Here is a 24,581-nt window from a genome sequence, read left to right as displayed (position 1 = left end):
TGATCAGAACAACCAATCACTTTCCATTTCTATGTTTTCCCAATTGTGCACAAGAGACAACGTGGGTCAGGGTGTGACTCTGAGGTAGATCTAGGCTTCCTTTTGGCTCCATAACTTTCTTCCTTTGCTGTAAAAGGTGAAAAATCAAAACAACTGTATAATTTTTGAGGGGCTACTGTAGGAATTAAATAAGATACTATATGTGAAATGCTTAGAACAGGGCCTGGCATGGATGATTGCTTAATTAGTGGCAACAATAACCTTGCTATATATTATTACTGTGTATACTAATGGCTCCAGAAACAAATATTCTAACTTCCTTTATCTGTTTAATACAATCAATCCTGAAAACTTGTTTTTATTTGAACAACTAATTAAATTATATACTCATGAGAAGAATTTAATAAACTATTTTGATTAAGAGAGGGAGATAAAGATTTAGTTAAGGATCTTTGTGGGCTTTTTTCTCAAAGTAGATGGAATGGTCACGGATAAGGAATTTATTTTTTTATTTTTTATTTTTTATTTTTTTTAAAGATTTTATTTATTTATGTGACAGAGAGACAGCCAGCGAGAGAGGGAACACAGCAGGCAAGTGAGAGAGGAAGAAGCAGGCTCCCAGCAGAGGAGCCCGATGTGGGACTCGATCCCAGAACGCCGGGATCACGCCCTGAGCCGAAGGCAGACGCTTTAACGACTGCGCTACCCAGGCGCCCCAAGGAATTTATTTTTTATCACTTTGCCAACATCAGCTAAAATATGACAGAAGATTCAGGAGGTTACATGAGACTTCCTGAAACAACTGTTTGTGGAACAAAAGTCATACATAACATTTTGTTTAGAAATGAGTCATCAGAGCTCTCTCCTCCAGCCATCCAAGACTCTGAAAGGAAAGAAGGCTAAGGGGAAGGAGGCGGGCCCAGCCCTGCTATTGTAAAGAAGCAGGAGGACAAGAAGAGGTCAATCCCCTGTCTGAGAAAAGGCCCAAGAATTTTGGCATCAGACAGGACATCCAGCCCAAAGGGGACCTTTCCTGCTTTGTCAAATGTTACATCCGGCCGCAGCTGCAAAGGGTTATTCTCTATAAATATCTAAAAGTGCCTCTCGTGATTAACCAGTTCACCCAGGCCTTAGGCCACCAAACAGCCACTCAACTGCCTCAGCCGGCCCACAGATACAGACCAGAGACAAAGCAAGAGAAGAAGCTGAGATAGTTGGCCTGGGCTGGGAAGAAAGTTGTAGGCAAAGGGATAGTCCCCACTCAGAGGCTGCTTATCCTTCAAGCTGGGGTTAATACTGTCAGCACCTTGGTGGAAAACTAGAAGGTTCAGCTGGTAGTGACTGCACATGATGTCAATCCCAGGTGTCTTCCTGCCTGCCCTGTGTCACAAGATGGGGGTCCCCTACCGCACTATCAAGGGGAAGGCCAGGCTGGGGCATCTGGTTCACAGGAAGGCCTGTACCACTGTCGCCTTCACACGCATTAATTCGGAAGACAGAGGAGCTCTGGCTAAGCTGGTGGAAGCCATCAGGACCAATTACAATGACGGATATGACGAGATCTACCATCACTAGGGAGGCAACGTCCTGGGTCCAAACTCGGTGGCTCTCATTGCCAAGTTGGAAAAGACAAAGCCTAAAGAACTGCCCACCAAACTAGGCTGAGTGGATGCTGTTGAATTTTCTGTACAGAAGAGTAATAAAAAGTTCTCTTTCAGTCAATTAAAAAGAAAAAAAAAAAAAGGAAATGAGTCATTAGTACCCAAACTTATCAGAGAAGGCAGTTAAATTAAGTTGCCTCTTAAAAAAACAAAACTAAACTAAAAAAACAAAAAAAATTAAGTTGCCTCATTTAAGAAGGCAAACCTCATGGGAATTAGAGTTCCTCATGCTGCTATTTAACATCAAAATTTTTAAAAATCCAAACAATCTTATTTATATTTAAAGTTTTTTTTTTAATTAAGAAACCATGAACTGAACATGTCCTTAATACTGACTCATACTTAACTTGCATTTCATTTGTTATTTATTTCCAGGTCTTCATTTTGGATTATTAGATTTATTATCAATATATTTTATATATGATTCATCAGATTATTGGTGTATTTTCTATTTTGTTTTTACTTTTTCTTTAATAATTACTTGCAATTATATTATTTTTCATCATGGTTTTACAGTCTTTGTTCACTAAGTAATACTCATTTCCCATTTTCCATATTGACATACTTTTAAAAAATTAAAGTTTAAAAACTTAATCCCAATAATTTATTAAGTAAGTAATGATAGATGGTATCAAGGTATGTTTGAATGATGGAAGTTTTTGAAACACTGTGGTATGATAAACTTTAAGGATCAAGTTGCAAGACATTGTTCTTGATTTTTAGGTTCCAGAGAAAACAGACACTTAAGGAGGTGCAATTATTCTTTCCATTTATTTAGCTTGATACCTAGATAAAAAGTTAAAGAGCATTACGCATTTTTGCCTTTAAAGGACCAGAAATTTCAGTTAGTGCTTATTCACAAATCAATATGTTTTCACTTATCTTCCCTTTGAGGTGCTCTGAAATTTGCAAATCAGGACAGAAATGTCTACAACAAGAACTGCTCTCAAAGTATTCACAATTTAATAGCAGAAGTAGACACAGAAAACACGTAACTGTTAGAAAAGGAAGAATGAGAAGGGGGAATGAAACATGAGAGACTATGGACTATGAGAAACAAACTGAGGGCTACAGAGGGGAGGGGGGTGGGGGAATGGGATAGACCGGTGATGGGTAGTAAGGAGGGCACATATTGCATGGTGCACTGGGTGTTATACACAACTAATGAATCATCGAGCCTTACATCGAAAACCGGGGATGTACTGTATGGTGACTAACATAATATAATAAAAAATCATTATAAAAAAAAATAAATAAATAAATAAAAAAGAAAAGGAAGAATGGATTTGGAGCGATGATAGATATCAAAGCATTTCTGTGGTAGTCCAAAGGAGGTAAAAAGAAAAACTGTTAGTGTGAAAGCAAAAAAGAGAGAAAGAGAGAGCCAAAAGACTAAACAGAGCTGGTGACATTGGATCAGGGGCTAAGGAATGAGTAGGTAAAATGATGGTGGAAAGAAGGAGTCCAGGTAGAGAGAAATAGGTCAGCAATGATCTGAAGTGAGGAAGTGCAAGATATATTCAGGAATTGAAAGCCTGCTGTGACTGGTGCAGAAGGACATGTAGTGCAAAAGAGCCTGTGAAGGAAAACAAGCCTGAATATCAAACTAAGTAGTTGAGACTTCATTCAAGGAATTTATTAAAGCAACGGGTTCAGGAAAAGTTGGGTCATTGCACTTCTTCCACATCATCACGTGCTGCCCTTAATGCGCAGGGAACGGAGTCAGTTTTAGAGCTAATGCACGGAGAGTTCTCCTGACAGAAGAAATAAATGCCAAGGCGAGAGGTCATTAGCACGTCTTCGGAGCCATAAAATTGGAATTGTGGATATACTGAAAGACTTTGACTTAAAAAGAAAACCGTTACAATTAAAGCAAGTATTAAAGAGTGTAATTGACGGGACATTTGCCAACTTTGAATGAATTAGATTTAGCTTTAATCTCTAGAAGTGCTGGTTGCAGCAAAATGAAACCATCCTTCTTCAGTGTAGTAGGACATTAATGTTCCCATTATGATTCATTTCCAATTTGAGCTCTTCCCAACTCAAATCTATTTGGTTGGTTAAAAATGAAGCAGTGGTTACAAATAACACGGGCTATTAGGAAGACCTCCATGGGGCTCTAAATCAGTCAAATGAGAGGCATTGTTCCCATTTCATTGTTAGGAAAATCTAACCAACAGGTTCTACATGGCCAGTTTTTGCTCTGTGCTTGTGCTTGTGTCTGAGCGAGTGGGCATGCATAGGAATACCTGCTTTTAGTGAAATGGGCAGGTATGAGATGTATCGATTGGGTTCTTCCTGTCATTGACCGAGTAGCAAACCTGTCACCTCTCCAAGTAGTGAATCATGTTGACAGAATGCATTACGTTTTATAAGTTTTTTTCTTTGTCCAGATCATTTGTAGTTGAAGCACACTTGCCACCTTTTAAAAGTGATGCCTGCAGCAGTCCAGAGCCACTGAAGTATTCATCTTGACCTGGAGGGTCCAGTTTCTCTGCTAGCACAGAAGATTTTTAACATGAACAAGATCCTTTCAACTACTCTTTGCTTTGGACTCCTAACTTTGTTATCTGTAATGATTTTTTTGGAATTGGTGCACGGACGGCCATATCTTTTCCAAGGTATGTACACATGAATCTAAAATCCTACAAGATGGGTAAATAATCCTTATCTTCCTCTTTGCATTGCCTTGATTTTTCTGCCAATATCAAAATAATACTTGAAGGCATTCGTATGATGTTATCATTAAATACCCCTTCGGAAGTTGCTGCTTTAAATTAAATGTAATCTGTGATGCTGTTCTTCTCAAGTAAATTAATTTTAACCAACATTGTACTAAATTTATTTTGACCACACTTTATTTTTTTTTCTAATCATGGGGAACATTCTTTTTACTTCTACTCTATGACCAAAGGTAGTGAATGTATAAATAGTAATACAATCAATTAGCTAATTTGTGCATATTTTTAAAGTACATTTGGGGAAAAATAATATTTTACCCAATGAGTTTATAAATAAGTTACTTATGAAAGGAGAGTGGCTCAGAGAAGAACACATTAGGATGGAAATTTGTGTTTGCAGACATTTGGAAGTAATAATGCGGGCGGAAATCTACGTAGTATTTTCAGGAGGATGATGCTGTCAGCCACGTTATGCATTGACTGCATTTATTAGATTTCTAACATACTTAGGGAACTTATGTTAAATGAAATAATTTAATCTATGACGTCTACAAATATTTACCATATAAAGTTGGAGAAAATAAGTTTCTGCTCTCATAATATTGTAACCTATATTGATGTTTCTTTAAATTTTTCAATGCATTTTTTGTAGTGGAATAGCTCTTCATCTGAGAATCAGTAGAGCTAAATTTAATGTTGATTTATTAGGCCAACGACTTCATTGAAACTTTTATATATTTATGTTTGAAAAATAGTAACTTAAAATAGTGCTCTCTCTTTTCCCTTCCAGCCTGAGATTTTGAGGTTACTGTCATCTGACCCCCTTGATGGGAAGGAAAGAGCCTTTTGTCTTACATATGAGAACCAAATCAGAACATAGCACATTTGGTTTACATGATATTGGTTTGAGAAGAGGGATCGTTTCTCCCTTTTAGGTGGAATTCAATTAATCTAGACTACGTTGCTTCAAATGCCATTTTAAAAGTCAATGAAAGAGCAGTTCTTTTGGCAGTGAAAACAAAAGTGCATAAATCCTTGTTATTTGTTTATAGGGATTTTCCCATTGAGAAACAAATTGTCCCGGAGACATAAATAGAAACTTGGAAATCAAAAAGTCTGGATTTTACCCATGGTCCACATTTTGTCTTTGGCCGGTCAAAATCACTGCACTTGGTGGGCCTCTACTGCTCTTCCTGTGAAATAATGAGATTTTCAATGTTCTTACCATAGTGCAAATGTGTGAGGAAAAATGAGACCATTCATTGAGGACTTCGCAAAATTAGGGTGTTAGTTAGTGGTAAATGTAACGTCTGATTTCACGTGGATGTGGGTTACAGCAAAATGCAACTCTAAAGCATTTTTCTCGATTAAAATTAAATAACACCTCTGACCACAGAATACCACACACTGATATCCTTCTATCACTGGCAGCATATTGGAAAGGTTTCTCTCTGGGACTCCCTTGTATCTGTTGCCTTGTATGTAAATGGAAAAGATTAAATTACTAGTAAGGTTATTTTCTGATCTAAATTGTCTATGATTAGAGTGAAACTCTCTCCATATACACATTTGTCAAAGCAGCCAAACGTTTGACTTATTGTGGTCTTTTGACACATTTTTCAAATAAGCATTTGTCTGCTGACAGAGTACAAAGTTGGGGTTACCATCCCTTGCTCTTTCTGTGTAAGACAATATTCAAGACAAATGGCACAAGCTTTCATTCGGTGGGGGCTCTAGAAAAGCTTGGCTTGATAGGTAAAGCTGACACTGAGCAGACTGCCTACCACAAAAGATTGAAGAATGAGTATCATGACCCAGAAGACTGTGGAAAATTCATTAATTTTTTGGTATTTTATCATTTTGGGGGGCTTCCAGTCTTCTGGTAAAATTTCTCCTCTGCCTCCACTAAAATGCCTCAAATTTGAGCAAAAAGCAAGGAGACAACAAAATCTTTTGATTCAGTATTTTAAGTAATAATGAACCAGTATTATCTGTGTATTTGCAAAAGCATTCACTCTGTCACTTCTGGGTAACTTTGCCATCCTTTGTGCTAAGGGGGCAACTACACTCAGGTAATTTTTATTCAAACATTTCCTTTATCAATATTAACTTTAAGTCCAAAGACAGAAACATAGCAAAGTATGTATACTTTTTCTCTTACGCTGTATCTGTTTTAAAACTAAAAATGAAAAGAAAAAAATACTTATTTTCTATAATATTTCTTAGATAATTATCTTACTTAACTTTAGGAATAAAAAATATTTTTTAAAATTTTCGAGAAAATGATTTCTTCAGAGATTCCTGTAGATGATGGTTGCCTTGAGAGGTAGTGACGAGACTTTCTGAGGACAGTTACACGAGTGTAGTTACTGGAAACAAAACTGGTAAAGAAAGGCAAATAGATAAATTTTCTTTTGTGAAAAATGTTCCACTTACATATGCAGAAGTGGATTGTGAATTAAGCACATAAAAGCTTCAGCTCCACGCTTTCCTTGTTACTTCCTTCTAGTCTTAGACTTTCTCTAGTTAAGGCAATGAGTCCGTTTCTCTTATCACAGTTCTGTTTCTGAAACAAGTAGGTAGCCATTATCATCTGGCTGTAAAATGTACCTTATTTCTTTTTCAAACGGAAACATTTTAAAGTTTGTTATTTAACATTTTCACAAACAACTGTACTAACAATTACATTATTGCATGGCCACGTCTTAAACTAAACTCTCTCGGAGGGTCTTCATTTAATTGATGTGAAGCAAAAGTTCCGTTGATATTCTATTAGTGTTTTAATTGATCAATAGAGAAAAAACAGAATGTCACAGATAATTTCTATGTTTATGAAGTAAAGGAAAATGAAGAGCTGAGCACCAACGAACTATGCTTGGTCAGTGTGGAAACAATGCTCTCACTTGCTCCAAGTCGTCCAGTTGCTTCCTCACCAAGGCTTTCTCGTTCTTTTCATTAGGCTCTCAGTCATTTGAGTTCATCAATAAACATTTTGTAGACACAGGAAAGGCAGATGATTTCACGGAATAATACAGTCAAGTCATGAGCCATTTCTGTAGCTAAAACCACAATATTCTCACTTCTAAACTTCAAACTCACAAATCTAGCTTCTGCTCACACTGCCAGCTGGTATGAGGAGTGAGGAAGTGGAGAGAATGATCCGATAGAAGTTCTATGATAAAGGTTTGATTTTTCAGGCCACCTCATGAAAGTTTATTTTGTTTGTAATACACTAGTTGTTATTTCAATTGTATTATTTGTTAACAGATATCTTGCTGAGTCTTCAGGTTTTATAGCTTGAGTAGAGGCTATTGTCCTGATTTCTACTCCAGAATAAAAATGTTTATAAAAATTTGGGCGTGGGGCGCCTGGGTAGCGCAGTCGTTAGGCGGCTGCCTTCGGCTCAGGGCGTGATCCTGGCGTTCTGGGATCGAGTCCCGCATCGGGCTCCTCCGCTGGGAGCCTGCTTCTTCCTCTCCCACTCCCCCTGCTTGTGTTCCCTCTCTCGCTGCCTGTCTTTCCCCGTCAAATTCAAAAAAAAAAAAAAAATTGGGTGATATTTCTAAGTGCTGAAAGAGTTGAGCATCTGATCAATGATTGGGTTGGGAGGGAAACTGACAAAGACAGAAAGATGTCAATAGGGAGAAAATAGACATCATACCACCACTTCCACAGGTTTCCTTGGAGGGTTAAAGGCAATCTCCAGAGAACAAAATGGCTCATATTTAAATGTGTATAGCAAATAAAATCTTAAAATAAAAAAATACTTATTTTTCTTAAAAATATAACTTTTAATTTATGATTTTTATATTAAACATAAGAGTGGAAAATTTCAACAGTGCAGGTAAAAAAATAAGAAATTTACCTATGATTCTACTACCTAGGAATGATGGCAGGTAAATTTTAGGGTGTTGCCTTTCAGACATACTTTCTGTCTCTCTCTCTCCCTCTCTCACAATCTCTCTTTGAGTGCTCATATACATTCAATGATTTTTTTAACAGCCCATCTTTTGGGATTACACACCTTTCTCCACACCCCTTTTATTGGTGACTGTAGTATTAATAGTTACCTGTAAAATGTATTTAATTAGAAATACTTTCAGTGACACAGATTGAAATTGGAGGCTTTATTACGCTGAGGTGATTATTGCAGGAAATGAATTGTTTCCAGATAAAGACGATACAAATCACGAGGAACTACTGCTGGCTCTACTGAATAAAAATTTTGGTTTCCAAAGACCTTCCAACATTGGTGAGTCAAGAATTTATTCTGTCTTCTGACCTGCTCTTTCTAAATGTTTATTTATATTAAATAAAATAATAACCACTCCCTTTTATGCTGGACTGATGGCTTCAGTGTTTTTATTATTTCATATTCATACTAAAAGCAATAGCATTATGAACAAATATTAAAATCCTATTTTCTTCAATTAGGAGGTCCTAGTGGGATCGGTAACCATCTAGTTACACAATAGTGATCTTTACTCATATTTTCTTCTTATCTATGCAACTCTTAACTGGTACAGGTTTTATATATATATATATATATATGTGTGTATATATATATATGTGTATATATATATATATATATATTTTTTTTTTTACTAAATGCTTCACATCTGTTCATAGGTTTCCACTAAAAATTTCACAAATTAACTGCAGTCTCATAGCAGTTAACACATTTTGCAATCAAATTCTCCCAATGTGGGAAATGATTGGAGTAGAGACCACTGGGAAATTTAGGTTACACCAATTGAGATTTTTTTTCTTTGAAGAACAGGAGAATCTAATTTATAATCACATATCAGAATGTTCTCCAAGAAATGACAAATACTGTCAGAAACTCAGTAAGTGTAGTCTGAGAGAAAATGTGACAATATGTTAATGTGATACACTCTCAGAAAACATCTGGTCTTCTAAAGAAAATGTCTATTCATGGGACAATGTGCTGACTACAATAATGTCTTAATAAATACTTCAAAAATACAAGGTTTTAAAATTAGAAGTAAGATATTCTCATTGAAGAAAATAAATGAAATTATAAAAAAGAATTGATACTCAACTTGTAAGGGAGGGAGTTACTATTCATACTTTGGGCATTTCTTTCTCAGTTGAATTATATAGATGCTTGTGTCCCGCTGTTTTCACTTAATATTGTTTCATAAGATTTCCTTATTCAGTAAAATAGTTTATTTCTACATAATAGTGCTTGTTAGAATTAGGGTCTATTTTATTTTACATTTGTTATTTTAAAAGACTTTATTTAACAGAGAGAGAGAGAGCGAGGGCGAGCACATGCACAGGCAGAGGGAGAAGCAGGCTCCCTGCCTACGCTCAATCCCAAGGTCCTGGGATCACGACCTGAACCCAAGGCAGACACTTAACCAACTGAGCCACCCAGGCACCCCAGAACTATGGCCTATTTTAGAAAGTTTTGTGCTTATTGCTAGAAATTAGGTATTTTCTCATTACATAACAGGTTGCAATTCAATATTATAGGCATCGAGAAAATATTTGGGTTTTATATTAGGGATGATGGGTGGTCTTAAATCATATGAAAAAGACCTTTGCTTTCCACATAAGATCCTGAATGTGGGGGCGTGTGGGTCGCTCAGTCTTTAAGCGTCTGTGTTCAGCTTAGGGCATGATCCCAGAGTCCTGGGATCTTGTCCCGCATCAGGCACCCTGCTCAACTTCTTCCTCTCCCACTCCCCCTGCTTGTGTTCCCTCTCTCACTGGCTGTCTCTCTCTCTGTCAAATAAATAAACAAACAAATAAATAAATCCTGAATGTGTGTCCTGAAATGAATCAAATACTACTTGCAATGAAATTTTTCATATACAAACATATCTTGCAGATAAAGAACTGGCTAACAAATTGGAAGAACTTAACCAGGTGAGAATGTGAAATACTTACATTTCAATTTTAATAATAATTATAAGACATTTTCTTTGCCCACAGTTTGAAAAATTATTAGTACTATACTGTAAAATTTTTTTGGTCCTGCTAGAGAAAGAGTAAAGTAATCCACTAGAGGAAAAAAAAAAAAAGTCAAATTACACTAAAAAAAAAAAAAAAAAAAAAAAAAAACGACCAAGAAAGAAAAGGAAACCAAAACAAAACTATAGCTGAAGTGAACTTGAGATAAAATGTGTAGAAAATCTGGATTCTCGTCCCAGCTCTCCAATTAACTAACTAGAAGACCATGGACAAATTAAAAGTCTCTGGATCTTAATGTCCTCATCTGTAAAATGGGAGGCTATACCTAGATTGGTGATTTTCAAAATTTATTATTATTTTTAAATATGGAAATACCTTTTCCCAAATAAATTGGATGTGGTCCTAGTAAATGAAGCATCTGAAGGTGGAGCTGTCCTGCTCCCCCCTGGTTGGGGGCCTGAACTGTCACCTTGCTCACCTGTTCTCAGCCCTCCTGATAGGGAGCGTCTTAGCAACCTTATTCCCCCACTGCTTGACAGGCTGGGAAGAAAATCTGAAAGTCTCCAGATTAGATGATTTCAAAACTTGTCTACATACATGCATGCAAATCCATTATGATACAAACCGTGTGGCTGTTTGGGAGAGAGAATCATGCCCCATCATTCTGAGCGGGTCGGACATGGACACCCTCAGTAGCCAGGCTGAACTCGGGTAGAGTTAGGTCTTCAGGGTATGGGCAATCGGAGAGCTTGCTAAAAATTAACACGGGTTGAATTCCAGGTAAAAACCCTAGTGCCTCAAAATACTTCTCCCTTCCTTCTGGAAAGGAGAAATATTTCAGGAAATTCAAACATTTACATAACTCTTTGGAGCTCCTTGAAAAGGACTGCTCATTATAGGTGATATAAAATCCAGTCCAGCAACACAGGCTGTGTTTACAGCCTCCCCATTAATTAACACCTAGAACTGACTTCCTTCACCATAAACCTGTTTTTTCCTGATCTCCTGTTGAGTCATGTACCTTTCCCAGCCAGTCTCTAAATACGAGTTCCCTTGGAGTTTTCTACTTAATTCTTTTTGTTTATTTTCTTTATCACTTTTTCTCCTTTTCCATTCCTTTTTTCCCTCCTTTCTTCCTTTCTTCCATTTTTCCTACTCTTTTCCTTTCTTATTCTAATTATTCCTCTTCTTCAATAGAAAGCAGCATCATTCTTATTAAGATCAGTAATTTTTTATATTTGATTTTTATTTTTAACAGTTGGAAAAGCTCAAAGAGCAGTTCATGGAGGCCAAAGATGCCGAGATATCCTATGCTATGGATGGTCTATCTTCTTCCCATCCAAATAAGCGAGGTAAATTTTAATTTCAAAGCTTTAAAATTGACATCTCAAAGATTACTTTTGCAATTCTTACTAAGAGGGAAGAGATTGACTTGACATTTCTCAATCCCATGCTGATTATCAAGATCAAGGTCCATATTTAAGAAAAAAACATGCCAATGAATATGTTCCCATATGAATATATGTAAGCTCTGTGGTGTTTACAGGAGGGGATAGTAAGGTCATACATACCGGATTTAAGTAAGATAGGCCCTTGTTGCTAAAAATTGTGACCTACCCTTGCTACTTGGCTTAAAGACTGGAGTTGGGAGAATCACAACTGGAAGCAAGCAAGTTTTAAGTCAATTCAAATTTTAGAACCTCTTTATTGAAGTAAGGAGAACGCTCATTGCTCTAACACTTGGTTCAAGGTTTGAATCATAACATTTAATTTTAGAAAGATTTGTCTTTCGGATCCTTCTTATTTTTTATAACATTTCTTGGGCAATTTTTGTTTCTTGCTGAATTAGTTCTTATATTTGAAAAAAACTGTATGTGTATTTCTCCATTCATAGAGTGATGTGAGCCTTCCTAAGCCTCACTTTACTTATTTACATTTTCTTCCTCCTCCCAGATTTGTCTTTAACTTGTGCGAAAACTTATTTCACAATGCTACTAAGTAGAAAGAGGATGCACTGGTATTATTTAAACACTTGGCATATACCAGACATTTTATACTTTAATATGTCAAAATATTGTGGGTAAATACATAGGGTCTAGAGCTAAACTGCCTGGGTTCAAATCAACATTGACATTTCCTACCTGTGTGATCTTGAGCCGTTAATAACTTCCTGCGCCCCATTTTCTTTGCCCCCAAATACAAATTATAATAATAATTTTTATAAGATTGTCAGCAGGATTTGATGAGTAAATATTTGAAAGGCATTTAGAATAATGCCTGGCATATAGTAAGTACTATGTAAGCCTAACTTGTTTTTTATGGTTTTGATCAATACTATAATTATTATTTTATTTTCATCATAAACACCATAGGATAGCTATTACTATGCTTATTTTATAGATAAGGAAATTACATCTCAGAGAGGTGAACTTATATGCCAAAAATAATCCACCTGCTTCATGACTCAGCAAGTCGGCCTGAAGGAGAGGGCAGTAGAAGATGAATTGGAAAGGAGAGAACCTTCAGGATTTTAAGGACTTTAGCTTCTGTTGGGTACCATATGGGACATCATTGGAAACTTTTAGCAAAAGAGTAATATAAGTTTTAACAGAACCACTCTGATGCTTTGTGGAAAATACACTGCAAAAGATGGACAAAGGTAGAAGCAGAGAAACCATTGATAAAAAGAATTCAGTGGTTCAGATGGTAAGTGGTAGTAGCTTGGATTAGGGTGGCAGTGGTGAGTTGATAAGAAGGGGTCTGATTCTGAATATAATTTGAACAAAAAAATCCACAAAATTTGTTGTAGGATTACATGTGGTTTGTATTTTTTTAAAAAGGGAAGGCATCAAAAATGATTCCAAAATTTTTGTTTTGAGCAACTAGGAAAAAGAGGGCAATTTCTATTTAATGAGCCAGAGACAGCTGGAAGAGGAGAAAGTTTGGTGGTATAGAAAGATTGGTATAGAGATTTATTGGGCCTTCCCATCATTAGCATAGCTTAGGCTATGATATCGTACCAGTTTTAATCCAAATCTCAGAGGCCTATTATATAATAAAGTCCAATGCATGTTGTACAATCCTATTCTATTTTCTGGCTATATCATCTAGAAGGTTGTTATACGTTGACTGCCCCTAATATTGCCAAGACACAGGAAAGGGATAGAGGACACATCCTAGCTCTAAACTGCCTGAGTTCAGAACTCAGTTCAGTGACAGGTGTCACTTCTCCTGAAGTCCATTAACTAGAATTAGTCACATGGGCTGCCACCAAAATATTGGCAAGGTAGGCTGAGAAATTTTAGGAAGTACATACAATACTTGGGGAGCACTGCCTCTACCACACTCAATCCTTTGATCTCCCCTTAGCCATATAGTATACTCAACCGATTCCCATTAAAGACAATTCCAGATCTCTTTCACTGACTGAATCCAGAGCAAAGAACAGGCTCTCCAGGAGGAGATACTCACTAGTCTTCATCAGCTACAGAGTGGCTTCTTCCTCTTCATTCACAGACCTGTTGGCTAAAAAGACAAATCCAATAATTGGCAGAGGAACAAGGATGGGATAATCACAACCAGTAATCCCTTTCATAAGGGAAACAAATAAGACACACACAGAATGCTGCTCTCCAGCAATTCTGAAATCTCACTGGGCAAAACTATAAAGGTCTCCTACCCCGGGGATGGGGAAAGGTGTTTTGACTGTAGTCGGTCGTATCCAGGAGGAGTCATCTGCCCATTGTAATATTTCCACTGGCTGCACTGTTTGAGATTTTTCTTTTTCATTTTTATCCCTGGACACATCTTACATGCTACTTGGGGATTATTCCCTTCTCCAGGATGGCACAGTTTTCTCAGGTCTCATTCTACTTTTGCAAAGATGGAGGCCAAAGGTTTATCTTGTCTTTAAGTGTTAAAGATATTTTTATTTTAGGAGTTATGGATTGACAACGATGTTCTTTCAAAAATTTAGAAAGCTTCTCATGTACTTGCTCCATGCAAATACTTTTTAAAAAAGCATTTTTAATTATTCTGCATTCTCACCCCCAATTTAGTCACAGTTGCCTTGAAAGTATCTGGAATATATCTTAAAGACCACACACTCAATCTGATTTTTGCCCTGCGTTCTTTATTCCAACTGCTATTTACAGAGCCTCTGTCCCTTGGAGTAGTTTTAAATCTCATAGTGTTTGGGATCTAGAAGAAGTTAGTTCTTCCAATGTTTCAAGATCTTACATTTCAGGACTCTCTTTATTCCCTTTGTAGTTGTTGTCAAATTGTATTTGGGGATAAATTAGGCAAACTACTGTAGCAGACTAACCTTACAATGTCAGTGATGTAGCTTGCTTTAAGATTTATTTTTTGATTACATGAAGCCTCGTGTATGTTGGTCGTTTTCCTTTACTCCTTATCTACTCTACATGTCCCTGTAGTAGAACAGGAGAGAAATGGAGGTAAACACACTCTTAACTGCCAAAATTAGGTACACAGATCTTAATCTAACTTATCAGGGTCAGGGAAGCACCTGGGAAATGTAAAGAAAAGTACAAGGAATATTTGGAGTGTCATGTCCCTACCACAGACATTTTGAGCTTGTCATGCCATGCAGAAGAGTATCTTCCCAGTATAGCAGCCTCCTTATGCACACTTTGCAATTTCAGTTACCTGTGGTCCACCATGGTTCAGAAGCAAACGATCCTCCTTCTGACATATCAGCAGAATTCTGGTCAATGGTAGCCTAATGCTACGTCATAGTGCCTGCGTCATTCACCTCACTTCATGTCATCACGTAGGCATTGTATCATCTACATCACCACCAGAAGAAGGGTGACTAGAGTATAATAAGATATTTTGAGGTAAAGAGGTCACATTCACATAACTTTTATTGCAGTATATTTTTATAATTGTTCTAGTTTAACATTAGTTATTGTTGTTAATCTTTTCCTGTGCCCAGTTTATAAACTAAACTTTATTGTAGGTATGTATGTATAGGAAAAACATAGTATTTGTAGCATTCAGTACTATCTGCAGTTTCAGGCATCCTCTGAGGGTCTTGAAACATCTCCCACAGATAAGGGGGGAACTTCTGTAGTGATCTGAGTAGACCATTGAATATATAAATTTGAAGTTTAGGAAAACAGCTCATATTGGAGGTATAAATTTGACAGTTACCAGCATATCAATATTGCTTGGTATTGTGATCAGACCATCTAAGGAATGACTCTAGATATAAAAGAGAGGATAGCAGGGCTGAAGCCCAGGTGATTCCAAGGTTAGAGTTTGGGCAGACAAGAGAATCAGCAAAGGAGGCTTAATAGGAGTAGCTATCAAGGAAGAAAGTGACAAAGAAAGGAAGACTGCACTGTTTCCAGGAAGTAGTGAATATATATTAAAGCTATAATAGGTCCAGTAAGTTGATAACTGCAACTTTCCTTCTGAATAGCAATGAAAGATTATTAATGGCTTTGACAAGAATTGTTTGGTGAACTTTGGGTTAAAGAGAACATGATAAAACAGTATTTTTATCATTTGTCAGGAACCACGGACAATAGACACTGCTTTTGAGAAATTTTGTTCAAAAGGTAGAAAAAATTGGGATATTAGCTAGAGCAGTTTGAAAGCGGGTCAAAGAAACATCTTTGTTTTTTAAGCAAGGAGATATTAAAACATATTTATATGTAATTGGAATAAAATAAATATTTGTGGTGATAAACATATGAAGTAGATGCCCAGGTTAGGTCACAAAAACAACGCACATTTAAAGTGTGGTTCTATTGCGTAACTAGGAGTTGTCTACCATGAATAACATTGTGTGAAGATAAAATGGACCCAGAGATCCAGCTAATACAATAGTAACTTATACTTACTGGGGAATATTATATTTTGCTTTACTCATTTAATATATAATTGATAGACACCTGCTGAAGTCACTAAGAATGGTGCTGTCTAATGTGATAAAATACATCTTCTCAGGATAAAAACAAATTAGGTATCAAAGGAACATGCCCCACTATAGTAAAGACCATATATAACAAACCCACAGCTAATATCATATTCAATGGAGAAAAATTGAAAGGGACTTCCTCTGAGTTTGGAAACAAGATAAGGTTGCCCACTCTCACCACTTCTATTCAATATAGTACTGGAAGTCCTAGCTAGGGCAATTAGGAAAGACAAAGAAATAAAAGGCATCCAAATTAGGAAGGAAGAAGTAAAACTGTCACCAATTGCTGATGATATGATCTTATACATACAAAATCCCAAGAAGTTAACCAAAAAACTAAAAAATTAATGATTTCAGTAAAGTGACAGATTATAAAATCAACTTACAGAAATCAGTGGGATTCCTTTATACTAACGATGAAACATTGGGGAAAAAAATCCCAATCACAATAGCGTCAAAAACAATTAAATACTTAGGAATAAAATTTAATTGAATTATAGTTGATATACAAAATTATTTTAGTTTCAGGTATTCAGCATAGCAATACAACATTAGGAAGTGTTCCCCAGGATAAATCTATCCACCATCTGTTACCATATAAAGTTTTTAAATATTTTTAACTATATTCCCTATGCTGTACATTGTATCCCAATGTCTTATTTATTTTATAACTGGAAGTTTGTACCTTTTAATCCCCTTCCTCTATTTCACTCCCTCCCCTCTGACACTGCCAGATTACTCTCTGTGTCTAAGAGTCTGTTTCTGTTTTGTTTTGTCTGTTCATTTATTTTTTAGAGTCTACATATAAGTGAAATCATATGGTCTTTGTCTGACTTATTTTATTTGACATAATACCCTTTAGGTCCATCCATGTTGTCACAAATGGCAACATTTCATTTTTAATGGATATTCCGTGTGTGTGTGTGTGTGTGTGTGTGTGTATTTGTGTGCAATCTTTCTATCTATTCATCTATCGATGGACACTTAGGTTGCTTCTATATCTTGGCTATTGTAAATAAATAATGCTGCAATCAACATAGGGATGCATGTACCTTTTTAAATTACTGCTTCCATTTTCTTCAGCTAAATACCCAGAAGTAGAATTGCTGTATCATATGGTAGTTCTATTTTTAATTTTGGAGGAACATCTGTACTGTTTTCCATAGTGGCTGCACCATTTTGCATTCCCACCAAGAGTGCACGAAGATTCTTTTTTCTCCCAACTTTGCCAACAGTTGCTATTTATTTATTTATTTATTTATTTATTTTCATAAAAGCCATTCTGACAGGTGTAAGGTGATATCTTATTGTGGTTTTGATTTGCATTTCTTTGATGATTAGTGATGTTGAACATCTTTTCATATACTGTTGGCCATTTGTATGGCTTCTTTGCGGAAATGTTTATTCAGGTCCTCTGCCCATTTACTTAGGCAAAAATTTAACCAAGGAAGCGAAAGATCTGCACAATGAAAACTATAAGACTTTGCTGAAAGCAATCGAGGAAGACACAAACAAATGGAAAGAAATCTGTATTCATAGACTAGAATAATAAATATTGTTAAAATGGACATATACCCCAAAGCCATCTACAGATTCAATGCAATCCTACCAAAATACCAAAGGCATTATTTACAGAAATAGAAGAAATAATGCTAAAGTTTATGTGGAACCACAAAAGACTCCAAATAGCCAAAATATTCTGAGGATAAAAGAACAAAACCTGTTTTCAAACAATACTGTAAAACCATAGTAGTAAAAACAGTATGGTACTGGCACAAAAATAGACATACAGACCACTGAAACAGAACAGAAAGCCCTGTATTAAATGCTGGTGTACAGAGTCAACTAATATTCACAAGGGAGCCATGAACACCCAAAGGGAGAAGGATAGTCGTTCAAAAATGATGCTGGGAAAATTGGAGAAACACCTACAGAACAATGAGATTGGACCCTTACGTCACACCGCTCACAAAAATTCACTTGAAATGGATAATAGACTTAAACATAGACCTGATAACATAAAACTCCTAGAAGAAGATAAGAGCAGTAACTTATCAATACTGGCCCCGGTAATGACTTTTTGGACATGACACCAAAAGCACAAGGAACAAGAGCAAAAATTAACAAATGGGACCACATCAAACTCAAAAGTTTCTGCACAGCAAAGGAAAGAATAAAATGAAATGGCAGGCTATGGAATGGAAGAAAATTTTAGCAAAACATATATTGGATAAGAGGTTAATATCCAAAAATTATAAAGAGCACAACTTAATTGCAACAGAAAAAGCCCTAAAAAATCTGATTAAAAAATGGGCAGAAGAACTAAATAAATACTTGTTTTTCTAAAAAGGATATCAAAACAACCAAAAGGCACGTAAAAGATGCTCCGCATCACTAATGAGCAGGAAAATGCAAATCAGACCACAATGAGATGCCACCTCACGTCTGTTGGAATGGCTATCATCAAGAAGACAAGAGACAATGACTGAAGGTGAGAATGTGGTGGAAGGGAACTCTTACACACGGTAGGTAGGAATGCAAATTCATCCGGCCGCTATGGAAAACAATATGGGTGTTCCTCGAAAAGTTAAAAATAGATTTACCATACGATCTAGCAATTCCACTTCCAGGTATATATCAATGGATGAATGGATAAAAATGGCGCGCACACACACACACACACACACACACACACGGAATATTATTCAGCCATGAGAAAGGAGGATATCCTGCCATCTCCAATGATATGGATGAAACGAGCACATTATGCTAAGCAAGATAAGTCACACAAGAGAACGACAAGTGAGTACTGTATGATATCACTTGTATGTGGAATCTAAAAAAGTCGAAACTGTGAAAAAACAGAGAGTAAAATGGTGGTAACCAGGGGATCATGGAGGCAAGGGGTTTGGATAAGATTGGTGGTGTTTAAGTATACACACCTGTAACCGTCAGTCAGTCATAGAAATCTGCAGTGTAATGAAAGTGGACAATAATATTGTACTATAATGATGTAATCTGACATAGACTACTTCAATCATATTGCAATGTATAAATTTATCAAAGTAACACACTATACACCTTAAATTTACAAAATGTAATGTCAAATTGATCAAATAAAAAAAAAGAAGGAAAAAAGGGCTCCTTAGCTCTCACTCTGGTCTATTTACTTAGCTGCACTCCTAATGACTTTTTTGATTCATAAGCTGACGTAGGATAGAAGCAGCACATTTGAAGAAACTTGGGGACGGGAAATGAAAAATAAATATATAGCTGTCCAACACATAGCATTCTGCTAAAAACAGGGTTACAAGAGTGAACCGGACAGACATGAAATGACACCAGAATGCTAGCGAGAGGCTTCCTTCACACAGATGATACCCAACAGACAAGCACTGAAGGTTGGCTCTACTGGGGATGTCATTCACGACCCTTCCTTTCATCCAGGTCCAGAAAATTTCCCAAACTATATTCCATTGCCTACTTGAGCCGCTTACGAGTAATTTTGGGATATGTGTACATGTATATTTTCCTGATAGACTGAGATCGTCAATGACATCTGAAGGGCCAGAAAGGGCAGTGACGATAACTTTCCAAAGCACACTATATAAAGAAGATTGGATTAGTGGGCCGGGCTCCTCAGTTTAATGTCTGAAAATAAACTCCTTTCATAGGATTTGAATGTGGTTTCATTTAAAGGAAGCTGTGGCTCTTGTAGAAATGAAAAGTGGACTCTGAGTGCTGTCATAACGCTGCGTGTGTAGGTGGTGACGAGCTTGAGGGTTACAGTTTATGGAGTGAATAGAGAGGGAGGGAAACCTGGCAAGCAGACAGACTTTTATCATTTATTTCAAAGAGTATTTCAAAGAGTATCTTTTTTAACTCTTTTTCATTGTGCGTCCCATTCATCAATAATGAATCAAAGACCTGTCTCCCCAAGGTCTTAATTTTATAAACCACTTAGATTGAAGGAAATTGGAGAAATTTATAATGAGTCTATGAAGCTACTGTAAGTAGGGAGCAACCTACAGAAGACTTAAAATGACTCGTTCGTGCACTTGAGGATTAAAAAACTGTTAGAGTTGGTTTGATTTTTCTGAAGCATCATTTTTTTTAAAGATTTTATTTATTTATTTGACAGAGAGAGAGAGAGACAGACAGTGAGAGAGGGAACACAAGCAGGGGGAGTGGGAGAGGAAGAAGCAGGCTCCCAGCCTATGAGCCTGATGTGGGGCTCGATCCCACGACCCCGGGATCACGCCCTGAGCCAAAGGCAGACGCTTAACGACTGAGCCACCCAGGCGCCCCTGAAGCATTATTTTTATGATCAGAATGTGAGGACTCACTGTGGCAATTAAATTACTTAAATAACATTTGGTGATCTGCAAAGTGAACTTCAGACTCTCTTCCTTCTTTTCCCCCCCAGTAAACTGAAACATATTTATCATAGTTTTTACTCACATGACTTCCTCTTTGGGATTTCAGTTACCCCAAATATAAAACAGGGAGGGTGTATCTAATAGGATGATCTACTGTATTCTCTGAACTGTATTACATGCATTATCATGTAGAACGGTGCTATCCAATAGAACTTTCTGTGATGATGTGACCATTGTCTAATGCAGTGCCCATTGTGGTAGGCACTGGCTATAAGTCACTATTGAATATTCTAAATGTAGCTAGTGTGATGGAGAAGCTGAATTTTCAAATTTTATTTAATTGTAATTAATTTATAGATTCACATGAAGCTAATAACAACCATATTGAACATTCCTTTTACAAAAGTCTCTTTCTCATACTGAGGCACACATAACCTTTTATTCAAATGTTTCATCAAATACCCTCCTAATAAAGAATTTGGTTTGCTTTGTTTTTTAGCCTGCTTTTGGAAATACTGTGTCTGAAGTTTTTTCTCTGGATACAAAGAGAGAACACTAGAAAAAAGATACACAGCTACTCACTAGTGCTTCAAGATTGTAGCTATTTCAAGCATCAAAAAACTGTGGCATTTATTCTGCCTATTGTATACTTAAGGATTAAGTTGTAAATAAGGACAAATCAGTTGCACTTTGCCTGGCACGGGCTATCAAATGGCTTGTAGTGCTCAGGTTGACGTGTTGTATCTATTATTGTATGCTTTCCATAGATTCATTGTTGACATATGGTTTTGTCTGGTGATGACCACTCTGTTGAGCTATCAATTAAAGTATTTTAAAAAGCATTAAAATAAATTATATTGTCTCAATTTATGGAAAAAATATGCATCATTGTCCTTTCTCTTACGATTATGCTGGCTACTATCTCTTTTCTGTTCATTTGGACAACTGTCACTAAAACTACTACAACCAAATGAATACATTGCTAGAGAGCAGGAATATAAGGTTTATTGGACTCTGGGAGAAAGTAATATCTATCAGAGATAGATATTAAGAAAACTTTCTTACAAAACGGTTTGCCTTTTGGTTTCTTAATTCTCATCCCTGTCTCCTCCACAACACCATGAACTATTTGAGACCCAGCATGTCTGTAAGAGCTTACACTCATTGTACCAAAAAATAAACAAAACAAAACAAAAACTCATTGGCCTTGAGTCTTTTTTCTTTTCCTTTTTCACATCTGTACGTCAAACCGCTCTTGCTTACCTCTGAACAAGCTTATTTCGTCAGCTCAAGGCTGGGAGTTCAACTTCAATTTTGTCTGTCTCTTGTGCTATCACAGAACATCATCAAAGTAACTTTAAGGAATATTAAGGGCTAGAATAGATGGTAAGAAGAGGCTACACACAGTTCCTTACTTCACAGTCTGGGGGAAATGCAGTTAATCTACATAATATCTATTTTGTGGTGTTTAAAGAGAAAACTATCTCAGAAGAGAGTAGGAACAATATTGTTTAAGTTAAAAAAACCGTAAAACAAACCAAGTCGAGTAATATATCTAAAGTGCTATTTGTATACTTGTTAGGGGCCACTCAAATGTACATAAATATTAGTTGCTCAGTAATGCTTAAGTATTCCCACTTATTTACACTAGTTGTAAACACAAACATCATATTGTTATAAAGAAAGACAAAAACTCCTGTGTTCACCATCTCATGTTTATTAACTTTGGAACAGTTAAACAATATGCAGGTGTTTTGAAACTTCAGGGGTAAGGTCATTCCAAAAACGTTTGCTACTTCTTCCTTTTAGAAGAATCCATTAAATTATCTTTTAATAGTTTGCTTTAAGAAATTTAATTCCCTAAAGCTATCTGTAGGTTAAAGGTAGAATTTGCTAGACTTTCTGTAGTAGAAGAAAATTTTAAGATGATGTAACCGGAAATGAACACCCCTCATGAAAAACTGGTTATGTAATTGATGCCAGACCACGGAAATTCATATTTACAATTTGCTCTGTGAAGTTTCACAAAGGAATGAGATGACTCATCATATTCTTAACAGAAATTATGTTTTAATTTCCTGCTGTGTTAAAAGAATGCCCTATTTCAAACTTGCGTACTGCTGACTTATTTTCTACTTTGTATAAAGTAGTGGTAAAAATTAAAATATGAAATAAAATAGTTATAAGTGGAGAAAACATTTTTCTCTTTGTGTTCACTGAAGTCTTGGGTACGTATTATGAGATAAATGCATTATACATTAGAATAGAGTATAAATCCATATATTGTGACCTCTGATTTTAAACTGAATGCCATAAGCATAACTTTGCATTAAGAAAATAAAGATGATAGGAAGTCGATTTGTTTAATTCAACCTTAAATCTTCACCATGAGAAAATTTTCAGCTAAAGTAGGCTTTAATACCTTTTGTCAATGCGCGAAGCAGCAGCCCCCAGCTGAATTAGAAGCTTACAAATATCCAGATGGAGAAAAAGGGAAGAAAGAACTTCCAAGGAATAGAACACATTTCTACAATTCAACAGAAGGTTGGGGGAAAGTGGCAAGAAATATTCTAACTTCTTCTTAAAAAATTCTTTCAAATAGTGAGTCCTACAAGGTATTTTTCCCTGTACCACGGCTAACTTTCTAATGCAAGTTTATGAAAAACAGAATTGGTTAGCTCTCTCAGAATTCAATCTTCTTTGCTATAGTCCATCTATGATGGTTAACAGAATCATTCATTTATTATTTTTTTTCTAAGCTTAAATTTTAGCAGTTGGAAAAATTTCCCCGGAACTAAGAATTTATATACAAAGCCACTCTGTCTTCTGAGTATACGTGTTCATTGAAATATGTTCATATATATGTTTAAGTTCATTTTATTCTTTGAATCATACATTTATTCATTTTTTTAGTTAAAATTAACAACTATCCATTTTTCTCCCCTTGAGATATGAATATACCTTCTCATAACATTCTTCCTTTTTATGCTAAAATACACCTCTGTCCTACTGACCAAGCTTTTTTCCTCCAATGTATCAGGTCTGTTTGATAGTGATTATTAGGGTTTAAAGAAGTGTTTTCCAGAGGCTTTATGAACTTCTATTAACTTATGCTAAATGTCTAGTTCAAGAAATAAGTTATCTTTGTGTTTTGAAAGCATACCCCATGCGTAATGGGCTTATGTACCTAAGTGGCAGTAACATCACAGCTACTGTTGAGAACCGAGCTCTCCAGAATATGAGACTTTGTGCTTTGCTCGATCAATTAAAAATAATTTGAATCATTTTAAAGAAATCATTCTTAAACACATTATACTTTTCAATGCCTTATTAAACACAGTATATGAAACCAATCAAACAGTTCCCTAGGTGAGTCAGTAGCATCGACATGACGGCTTATCGTACTGTGCTAAAATTATGTGTATTTAACGAGCCCCAGACTGGTCTAGTGGTTTAATAGTAGTGATTCTCTGCCTTCCCCCATAATTTCATCTGTTACTCCTGTGTGGTGGTTCTCATAATTAGCCAGCACCATTCTTAATTAACTACCAGTTGTAATTTAGAGAAAACAAACGTTGTTAGGGGGTGTGAGATCTGCAAACTTAACAAATGAGTGATATCCTTCACTTCCTAGTTCTCTCAATCTGCTCTGACCTACAAGTATTTTCTCAGTTCTTTGGAAGAGTAAAATTGATGGGCTTCATTACCGCTGTTTTTTTCCTTGCTTCTACATCTTTCTTCTTTGATTTCTGGAACTGGGGCTATGTTTTATTTGGTTGAACCTCACTGAAATGTGAATATGTTAAGAGAAGCCTAAGTTCATAATTATTACCCAAGAGGCTCACAGACAAAGGATACGAGAGAAGTCAAATATTTAAGAGAACATATACAACATTGTCTTTCCTTATCCCTCAAAAATGAGCAAACAGATTGTACCTAAGTTGTACAGAAAAAAAAAATCAGTCTTAGGTTA

General features: G+C 36.2%; 1 protein-coding gene and 1 pseudogene across 1 annotated transcript; both read left to right on the top strand.

Moving 5' to 3' along the window:
* The first annotated feature begins 844 nt into the window (after positions 1-844).
* LOC113256557 (60S ribosomal protein L7a-like) lies at positions 845-1,665 on the top strand (annotated as a pseudogene).
* A 2,440-nt stretch (positions 1,666-4,105) lies between these two features.
* On the top strand, positions 4,106-21,133 carry UTS2B (urotensin 2B). Its single transcript, XM_026500372.4, has 5 exons — positions 4,106-4,282; positions 8,496-8,594; positions 10,200-10,237; positions 11,541-11,634; positions 21,108-21,133. The coding sequence occupies exons 1-5, from the start codon at positions 4,180-4,182 to the stop codon at positions 21,131-21,133; spliced, it is 360 nt and encodes a 119-aa protein (XP_026356157.3). The 5' UTR covers positions 4,106-4,179.
* The last annotated feature ends 3,448 nt before the right edge of the window (positions 21,134-24,581 follow it).

This window comes from Ursus arctos, unplaced genomic scaffold (assembly GCF_023065955.2).
Source record: "Ursus arctos isolate Adak ecotype North America unplaced genomic scaffold, UrsArc2.0 scaffold_4, whole genome shotgun sequence".
NCBI classification, from domain to species: domain Eukaryota; kingdom Metazoa; phylum Chordata; class Mammalia; order Carnivora; family Ursidae; genus Ursus; species Ursus arctos.
Note: the sequence above shows the minus strand (reverse complement) of the source record. Positions and strands in the feature narration are given on the sequence as shown.

What these genes read in the sequence shown, in the direction of transcription:
- UTS2B (XM_026500372.4), top strand. Translation starts at nt 4,180, where the DNA reads ATGAACAAGATCCTTTCAACTACTCTTTGCTTTGGACTCCTAACTTTG. An exon ending in ACGGCCATATCTTTTCCAAG is followed by an intron (nt 4,283 to 8,495) that starts GTATGTACACAT and finishes TGATTATTGCAG; the next exon opens with GAAATGAATTGTTTCCAGAT. An exon ending in CCAAAGACCTTCCAACATTG is followed by an intron (nt 8,595 to 10,199) that starts GTGAGTCAAGAA and finishes CATATCTTGCAG; the next exon opens with ATAAAGAACTGGCTAACAAA.